At 48.5% G+C, this 9,836-nt stretch overlaps 2 protein-coding genes across 2 annotated transcripts; one reads left to right on the top strand and one right to left on the bottom strand.

The window, feature by feature from the left end:
- On the bottom strand, positions 1,539 to 3,915 carry MRPL46 (mitochondrial ribosomal protein L46). Its single transcript, XM_021407522.1, has 4 exons — positions 3,685 to 3,915; positions 3,341 to 3,380; positions 3,185 to 3,259; positions 1,539 to 1,789 (listed from the first exon to the last, which is right to left on the bottom strand). Exons 1-4 carry the CDS (start codon positions 3,913 to 3,915, stop codon positions 1,539 to 1,541), a joined length of 597 nt encoding a protein of 198 aa, XP_021263197.1.
- On the top strand, positions 3,898 to 7,491 carry MRPS11 (mitochondrial ribosomal protein S11). Its single transcript, XM_021407175.1, has 6 exons — positions 3,898 to 4,049; positions 4,170 to 4,274; positions 4,410 to 4,499; positions 5,036 to 5,165; positions 6,597 to 6,662; positions 7,135 to 7,491. Exons 1-6 carry the CDS (start codon positions 3,997 to 3,999, stop codon positions 7,240 to 7,242), a joined length of 552 nt encoding a protein of 183 aa, XP_021262850.1. The 5' UTR covers positions 3,898 to 3,996; the 3' UTR covers positions 7,243 to 7,491.

Below are 9,836 nucleotides of genomic sequence, written 5' to 3'. Positions count from 1 at the left end.
CCCCTTCCAGTCACTCAGGTGAATTGCATGCACCTGAGCTCCCCTGGGTTGGCCCTGCCTTCCCACCAGGTGCTCCATCACTGCTTCAAGCTGACTTAGCATTTCCACTACACTAACAGTAACATTTACAACCAGAAAAAGCACAGAACCAGACCCAGAGAGATGAGACTGTGCTACATAAACAGAGGATAGCCCTTCTAATAAAGAAATTGGAGGAATAGGGTCAGGCTACCTGAGACAGACACGGCTGGGCTGGGTTAGCAGTGCTGGCCTTGTATGCTGGGAACAGGAGCTGAGAACCAAAGCCACCTTTGAGGCTGCTCGCAGGAAGAAGGAACACTACAACTGCCTTCCCTCTGCAAGCAGAAGTTAGCCTTTCAGCCCAGAAAGAGCTGCTGATCAAATGGTACTCTCCTTCACTGTTACCAGAGCTTCCGGCCCAAGGGGACAGTGGCATAGGCAGGAAAGTAGCAGGCATCTAAAGAGCTACTGCCTATTCCTCATGCATCTTTCCCCTCAAGGCCCCCTCTGGGGCCAGATGCAGCTCCAACATGGATTAAACACAACAAAGCTTTGAACAATGCAGCTTCCAGCTCCCCAGAAACATGCCTTGCCCAGCCTTGTGAGCCTTTACTTGCTGCATGTGATCCACACAGAATTCCCACTCTGCAGTACCAGCCTTCTTGCTTCTGGCTAGAGGAACTTACAACCATGTTTGACAGCGTAAGGAAAGCTGGCTTCCATCTCAGCAAGCAGGGACAATGAACTGCTTACCTCTGAAGAAGCTAGAGAGTTCCACAGGATCACGCAGGGAGCTCAGCCACCATGTACAGAGAGACCAAAGTGTTGCTGGAAACGCTGGTGGAGCAGCCCCAGGCCTGCAAAAGCTAATCCTTGGATAAGCAACTGACTGCTACTCTGCTGCACAGAGCAATGTGCATATCTTCCCCAGGGCAACATAACAACCCTAAGGAAAACTACAGTTTCAGAGGCTGGAATGATACCGAAGAAAATCACTCCCCTGTCAGGTCTCCCATTATTATCTAGCTGGTTAATCCCCCTCTTAGACCTAACAACATCTTCTTCCAGTTGGAAACAAATGTAACTACCCAATACTGCTCTAAGTAAAGAGTAGTTGTCAGAGACAAGCATTAGTCGCTGCTTAGAAGAAACCACTTGAGCTCCAGACCATGACATGAGTCTGGTGAGGAGAGCAAGCCTCCCGGGTACCACAGCCCCAGAGAACCACATGCTTGGGAGAGGAACAGATAGATCACAGCACACATTTCCAGAAAAGGTGGAGGAGGATTCAACAAGAGCAAAGAACTCCCTGAGGAGAGCTTCACTTGGGAGTATAAAGTTTTAATATTTATTTAATACAGGCCTGGTGAAGAGAACTGGGAAATAAGGCAAAGGCAATTTATCCTCCAGAGTCCTGCTTAACATCCCATTCACACAGACCACACAAAGCAGCAGCTGTGCTCCTCCCCAGAGTCACATTCCACATCTTCCCCATCTGCCGGAGCACAGCCTATCACTTATAAGTCCAGAAGAAATCGATTGACTTTTTTCAGGTATTCCGACTTCAAGTAATCTCCCAGCTCATCCTTTGTAACCCACAGATAATCTTTCTTCAGCTCTGCCTGGGACAAATCACTGCTTTGGAGGAAGGCTTTGTAGAAGAATACTTTGGCTCCCACGTTATCCTCAGTCCTGATGGCCCTGGGGAATTTATACTTGTAAATCCCATATGGTGCATTCCCCAGGATTTTGGCTTGAATGTGATCACCTGCAAGACCCCAGCAGCACAAAAGAAAACAGAAAGCAAAACATAAGAACACAGAGCAATAGTAACTGCACTTTCATAGTAACAGACAGACAGCATATGACTTTATATCTGTTTCAGGCTGTTCTCTCCTCTTGGCAGAAATACTGCCAATTTTAAGTCTTTTCTCATGAAAAAGTGACTTGTCTGAAGCTCAGCAAGTCCCTGCAGAAGAAGGGAGAGAGCATCACACTCTGCCAACACACATCAAAAAGCAAGGAGATGCAAATTTGTTATCACCCATCTGCCACAAAAGCTGATACAGGGCAACAAGAGCGAAAGAGAAGCTGTACACTTGGAGCAACCATTCAGGGGACGTCTAGTGATGCTCAAACATCAGAATGCAAGAGCCTGGCGCTGCAGCTGCTGGCTGCCAGAAATCCCAGCCCCCAGCCTGCTGGCACTGTCAGCCCCTCACACCGCAGTGCAGCTGAGCACAGGATCACAGCTCTTGCCAGAAACCCCATCACGTTGGGTATATCTCTATGCCATGAAATACCTCACCCCAGCAGATGGGAGGCGATTTTGCTACAGATGGTGAATATCCCTCAGGTAGGGCAGGGAAAAAAAACAAACAACTGGGACAAAGGGGAGCGAGAGACATGCACACAGCAGACTACATACCTAAAAATGTAGCCATGGCTCGCTCAACCGTGCTTCGCAGAGTCTCTCCAGGCTGCCATTCTGCTTGAGGCAGGAGCCACAGCTCTTGGTTACCAATTTGCTGTTTCACCAGCAAGATTAGGTTACTGTCCAGCTTCCTGTTCAACGACGTTCGATCATTTTTTTTATCAGCATCTGCCAAAAACCAACACATGCTGGAAATAAAGTATCCTGGCCGCAGTGGAATCGCTATGATTCATCACCTCTCTCAATCTCACACTCTTCCAACAACAATACAGACACACAGATATCTGAAACAAGACAAGAATCTAGCCAGAAGTGCTCTCAGACGCTCTGAAGGCCAATGTGGGATTCAGAAAAAACCTACTGCCAGAGCACATTCTACCCAGTCCATTTTACAACAGAATTTGTGACAAGAAGCTTGGATCTCTAGCTTGATAAAAACCAGTAAGAGCAATGGGCAAGCATGGGAACCAAGTATACCAAGGTTTCTCTTATGTGGAAACAACAGACTTTTTACCCACTTCACTTTCATAAGGTTGTATGAACATGCCCATCTTCACAGCACTGATTCTGCTGTCAGATGATTAATTTCTCATGCGCTAACCACACTGCCACAGCATCAACTTTTTTCAAAAATACTCAGAAAATGCCTTCCTCCATCAAACAGCCCTCAGCTGTGTCCGGCAGAGGATTGGGGTGTTCCCCATCAGGGCACAACACTTCCACAGGTACCTGTAACCCGCGGGGCCGGGCTGAACCGCAGCAGCTTCTGTTCCCACTTCTCCTCCAGGTCCTGAGCCATGACAACTGTTTTGCCCAGGCCTTCATCATCATCATCATGCAAGCTTTCCTTCCTCCTCCTAAGTCGCTCCTCCTCCTCCAGCTTGCGGATTTCATGATCAGAGTAGTGGCTTCTCTCCAGCTCTATCTGCAAGGGCATCACAAAGATCACTCAGCCACCAACACAGAGAATCGTTAAGGTTGGAAAAGACCTCCAACATCACCCAGACCAACCTCAACCCACCCCACCGTGCCCACTAACCACGTCCTTCAGTGCCACATCTCCACAGTTCTTGAACACTTCTATGCACAGTGTCTTATTGCAGTGAGAGGCCCAAAACTCAATACAAGACTCGAGGTGCAGCCCCACAAGCGCTTTCCGCTCACCCACCTCACGCTCTACCCCCTCCAGCCCCGGGGCAGCCATTTTCCCCTCGGCAGCACCCCGCTACCTGCTCCATGAGGGCCGCCATCTCCTCCTCCTCCTTCTGGAGGGGCTGCGTGATACGGGGCAGCCTCAGCAGGCACAGGGCCCCGAAGAGCTTCCACGGTCGGGGAGGGGGAGCAGCAGCAGCAGCAGTAGGAACGGTACTCAGCCACCGGCCGCACCCCACAGCCCACCACGCGCGGGCCGCCATCGCGCTCCGGCGGAACCCACACCGCCCCGCGCTGGGCGCCGCCATCTTTCCTCCCAGCTCCCGTCGTGCCTCGCAAGGGCGGGGGAGTGGGCTGCGCGGGACGCCGCTTGCGGGACGGGAGCCGCCATGCACGCGGCGCTGGCGGTCGCCTGGCAACGCCTGCGCGGCGCGGCCTGCGGGTGAGCGGAGGGCGGCGGGGGGTGTCTGTCTCCGGGGCTCCTTGGTGCCCGGTGAGCCCGGGGTGCGCCCCGAGCGCTGCTCGCGCCTTCACCTTCCCCCGCTTCCCGTTCTTCCCGCAGCGCTGGGCTAGGCCGCGGCGTGCACGCAGGCGTGCGGAGGCTGCAGGAGTTGGCGGAGAAAGGGCCCGAGAAAGGGGCGGAGAGCCTGAGCGGCACCGACCTGAGGTGAGCGGCCCGGCCTCGGCGTCACCCGGGGCAAGGGCAGGGAAAGGACACGGGGCTTGTGGCGTCGCTGCATCCCTTCTTCCCCTCCCCAGATTCTAAGAGCTGATGTCTGATAACTGTTGTCTTGCTCTTCAGCCCCTTAATCCTGCAGAGGAACTCCATGAGATGGGATGGAAAGACGTACGAAGAGATCCCGATAGCTCACATCAAAGCCACGTACAACAAGTGAGCAACCTGCTTCTCTCATTCTGTGCAATGAAGGCTTGTAACGCACCTTTAAGTTTTGCATATCAAATGAAAAATCCCAGGGAAGTTCATGACACAGAATGCAAATCCCCTTTGTCTCTCAGCTGCCCAGAGAGCTGTGGGTGCCCCATCCCAAAGGAAGCTTGGATGAGCCCTGGGCAGCCTGAGCTGGTAGGGGCACCCAGCCACGGCAGGGGGTTGGGACTGGGTGGGCTTTAAGGTCCTTTCCAACCCAAGCCATTCTGTGAAATAGAAGAGGTAAAATGCTCGCAGTGAGAGTTGTATCTTTGGGATACTGAGTAGGAACAGGTCGTCCACAAAGGTTCTGCCAGCTCGGATTCTCCACCATAACCCAGAAGTTCGCTGCTGGGAGGTCCGTGTGAGTAGAACTGACGTGCCTTGAAAGAATTCACATGGCTTTAAGAAGGGAGCTGACTTCTGTGGAGGAGCCATGCATTACGAGAGTAAAATCCTCTTCGAGCTTCTTTCTTTCTTTTGCCCCTCTCTTGCTGTAGTACACACATCCAAGTGGTCAGCTTTGACAACAGGCCATTTGCCCGTACATCCTGCGGCACTGAAGGCTTCCAGAATGCCAAGAAGGGAACTGCCATTGCAGCACAGACAGCTGGCATAGCGGCAGCAGTGGTGAGTCTGCACTGGCCATTGTCACTCTCCTGCATCCCTCTGCTACCTGGGGCCATGGAGGACAAGTGCAGTAGCTGGATTTATCTTCGGGAGAATAGAGCAGGGCAGAAGGCATTTTGCTTCTTGTTCATGTTGCAGTCCCTTGCTCATGATCAGCACTTCAGACCTCTGCTCATTAGCACTCAAGCAGCACACTACCATTTGCTGACAGCAAGCATCTTCACACTGGCAAGATGTGTTTGAAACGTCAGTTAAAAATGCTCAGAAAGTGAGCTTAGCTGTGCGAGCTGTGACTGTAACTTGTAGCCTATCGTTTCCTAGCTCCAGTTTCATAGCTCTTTTGTTGAAAAGGAACATACCTCAGCCATTTTGGAAATAGAAGCCCCTGAATCAGCAGCAGTTTAATTTTGCCCCGTAGGGGATTGAGAAGCGGCTGTAATTACTGGCTGAATGTTTTATATTTGTTCTCTGCCACAGGAGAAATGAGCTGCTGCCAGCAGTTCCAGTCAGAGAAAGTGATGTCCATGCACATGTAATTTTCAGATGCATACAGTTTAATGTAAAAAGCTACGTAGGTTTCCAGGTGACAGGAAAAAATGAGGCTGGCTGTGTTACGGTTCTCATTACAGCTAAATAAGGCAAGGTTAAATTGAAAATCCTCATCCTAAATTATGTGGATCCTTTCATGTCAGAGGTGTTCTGTGCCACTGCTGGCCAACAGCTTGTTATGGTTGATTTGGGGGAATATAAGAACACTTTCACTATTAGTCTTTGCTCATTGGAGACTCATAAAAGCTGCGTAACTGTGGTTGGCCAGATTTGTTCCTATCCCTGTTAGTTTGTAGTAGATTAATTGCACCCGAACACAGAAACAGAGACCCATAGGAGCTCCACTTGGTGGCAGCACTGCTCTGCTTTACAGCAGGCGTTTTTCATTTTCCATTTGCAAGCCCCTACAATTTTTACACTGTCAGTGTGGACTCCTGCACAGTGAATATAAAGCTTGACTGCTTTTCTCATTTACCCTCTAGAAGGAATCCACTGATCACAAGATAAAAGTCACTGCATTAGATAAGGGAAAGCAGCTTTGAGTTACTCCTTGTTAGTTAGGTATCCATGGATATGTCATTTTCTGTCCTGTCTTTAGGTCATGGATAGTTTGATCTCAAGCACTTTCTCTGTATGCAGAGCTGACAGGTTAACACAAGTTTCCTTGAAACTGCCACTGTTTATCCAGGGCTCCTTTTCTGCTGGTGTCTGGTTCTGTGCAGTAAATCACCATCTTTCCCCTCCGTATCCATTACCACCTACGTTTTGTTTTTACTTAAAGAATACTATGATAGTGGGTCAAAAGGGAATGAAGGACTCCAGGGAAGCCAGAGCAGCAGCAGAGTTGTCAAAGAGAATACTAACCAGTTCTTCCTTTCTCAGAAGGCACGAGGGAAGGGTGTACTGCACGTACGAGTCATGGTGAAAGGACTGGGGCCAGGACGCAAGGTAGGTGTTAGTTTCCTTTCATATTTTTTTTCTTTCTCAGACATCATCCAGGTTTTTTTGTTTGTTTGTTTGTTTGTTTTTTAAATTGGGGCTAGTATCATGTCAGTACTCATTAACTTGGTTTATTTTTTCTGAAGGTGATACAAAGAATTCATCGCTGAAATGCCTAGTGAAGAAAACGTAGAATAACAAAAATTTCAGAATAATTTCCTTTGGAGACAGAATAAAAGCTGTATATGTTTTCTTGCCACTTAAGCACCAAAACTGATGGGAATTCTGATGAAATGACTGGAGGGAGAGGTTTAAAATGGTCCTTCAGATATCAATACTTTAACATAATTCCAAAGTAGAACTATTGGAATTAGCTGATTTTCGGACAGGGCACCAATCTGTTTGCCCCTCAGCTTTTTCCCTTTTCTGCTCTGCAGTGTGTTGGTAACAGTGTATCATCTGCTGTCTTGCTCTGTTCCAGGCTGCCATCAAAGGGCTGACTATGGGAGGTTTGGAGGTCATCTCCATCACTGACAACACCCCGGTTCCACACAACGGCTGCCGCCCACGGAAAGCCAGGCGAATGTGAGAAGGCAATGGAAGAGACACTGCATTTAATATTAGCTCGTATAACAGGGACTGGGTTGTGTCACCTTCTGGAAAGCCACCCTGCCTGGAATTTTTTGATGAGAGGTTTAAGAAGAAAGACCATCCCGGGCCTTAGAAGCCCAAGCAGTAGAAGAAGCTGGTGGTAAAAGCAAGAATATATGTACTGCCTTAGTAGGAAGCCTCGTGTGTGTAAAGTTTGTTGATTAAAATGTTGGTCTTTTGACAGTCATTCCTGCTGTGTTTCTAGAAGTATTTTGGATTATTACTGCCTCTCAACTGCTCTCTTCCTCTCTCCACAGTATGTGGCTCTTGTCTAGCCCTCAGTGCTATTACTATTCTTGTTAGGTAGAAGAGGGAACATTAGGTATGTACAGAAACAGATCTCCTTCCAGTCTTCTGTAGTAAACAGCTGCATGGGGTCACTTCATCTTCCTTCCGTCTTTCTCTCACTGCACTCATCTGGAAACGAGGCATGGGGTAACTCTTTTCCACCTGGCTTGCAGAGTTTATTGTGGTGTGCGTGAAGCGACTCTCACTGTTTGCACAGCGTGGAGCACCACGGTCAGATTCCATTACTGTCAAAGGTCTGCTGTGGTGCTTTGTTGCACTCATGCTGTAGCCAGCCTGTCAGTGCTGTTGGCAAATGGAAAATGCCAGTCCTTCGAAGGAGCTGGGATTGTGCTAGTTTTGCTGCTTGCAGTCTCTTTGGTTCTGCCTTGCGCACTACAAACTGGATTTGCTGGAGCTCCTGGGGTAAGCAAGCAGGGGGTTTGTAGGCTTGAGAACAACAAAATACTGCCAAGAAAATTTAAAACATTTACATCTTGAACTGTGCTTCTGTATACCCACAGGCAGCATGGGCCTGTCATGGATTTGTGATGTATTATTGCTGTCCTACCTCCATCCAGAGAGAATTTCAGCCAAACAAATATGTCTGAGTCTCTTTGGAATGTTAACCAAGGAAAGTAACAGCTGTAACTGACTACAGGCTCCGTCTCCTGGATGGCAAAAGCACATTGTCTAGCATAGGGCAGCTCCTTGAAAATCATACTGCCAGAGAATCCTTGGCTATATACAGCATATGCTGGGCAAACATTTCACTTCTAAACAGTGTATTTTGGTGCAGCCAGCAGCCTTATCACAAACCCAGAATCTTCCTTTCTATTATTTCTCTTTGTCGTTCCTCCTTCGTTTCTTAAATTGCATAATTAACTATTCTCTTCCTCTTTAGAGAAAGGGTACCATGGCAACGAGGCAGTGAACCTCCTTCATGGGGCTGAATGGCATACAGCAGGTTTTGAAAGAAATCAGTCTGCTTAGAAGAGCCTGTTGAGTTGCATTTGACAGAAGAGAATAAAATAAGATCCCAATGAATCCCTTACCTTACTCCAACTGTCTGTATGCGAATAGAGGAGAAGTTATCTTGAAGGGAAGTTCCTTGAGCTGTCTCAGATTTGACAGCAAGGAAGAGAGGTTCTTCACAGATGTTTGACAGACTAGAAGAGCTTCCCCGTTGCTCCAGAAACATGGCCAAGCTTCTAGTGTCTCCATATTACTCTTTTTAAGGAGAAGATACTATGAACCACAAAGATTAACCCTCTGACCATCTGGGCAGCTAGCTGGCATGACATGAGCACTGGTGTGCCTTACAGCAGGCTGCTTTCTGCAGAGCACTGTGACTAGCCCTGACAAAGGACGAGCACCAGTCAGTGCTGGCAGGCTTGTCCACGATGCACTGCATAGTGCACGCTGAGAAAACCAAACGCTACCATTGTCTACCACAAGCTGCTTGTTGCATCAATGCAGCAGAAATGCCCATGTTAGATAAATCCAGTGGAATGGATTGAAAAACAAGATTACAAAAAGATCTGTGGTCCTTTTGAAATTCAAGGAAGAGTAGGTGGATGACTCGAGAGTCAAACAGCAACTACAATAAATCTCTCATCCAGACTTAGAATCAAGGCTGTGCTCTTTATAGAGGCTGCTCTGTAACATCCTTGGTTTCTGAGCATTTCTGAATATTTGATGAAATCTACAGCTACATAGCCACTGCTTATACAGGGGGGTGTTGTATCTCCCTGTTCACACTGCCTGGTTTGGGTGCCTATTGCTACTTCTTCCTCCAACTGACATTTATTTAGCACTCTGCAGCCTGAACAGAAGAGACTGATGTTAGTTTCACTCTTCAGTGGCCAGATCCTTACAACAGCAAGCAATATCTGCCTTCTGAACCTCCAGCTCCGTGCATCCTCCCCTAAGCTTTCCAGCACAGTGCTTCAGTTGTGCAGCTTTTCACTGGTTACATTTCCACCCACTTTCACTCCTGTCCTGACGGAGCACCCCCAAAGCTGTGTCCTAGCTAAATGCTCGGTCTGAGCTGTTTATTTCACAGCAAATCCCAGGTTTTTGGGGCAGTTGTCGGTGATATGGGAGAGCACAGCTACACAAAGCAAGCTCTCCCTCCATATGCAAGGGCTCAGTCACACACACTGTACTGTGGAAGAACTCTTAAAACCCTCCATTGCGGTTCCTCTTGCAGGGAATTAACAGACACCAATAGTACTTAATGATTTC

Source organism: Numida meleagris, chromosome 9, assembly GCF_002078875.1.
Source record: "Numida meleagris isolate 19003 breed g44 Domestic line chromosome 9, NumMel1.0, whole genome shotgun sequence".
NCBI lineage: Eukaryota > Metazoa > Chordata > Aves > Galliformes > Numididae > Numida > Numida meleagris.
This window is presented reverse-complemented; position numbering and strand designations above follow the sequence as displayed.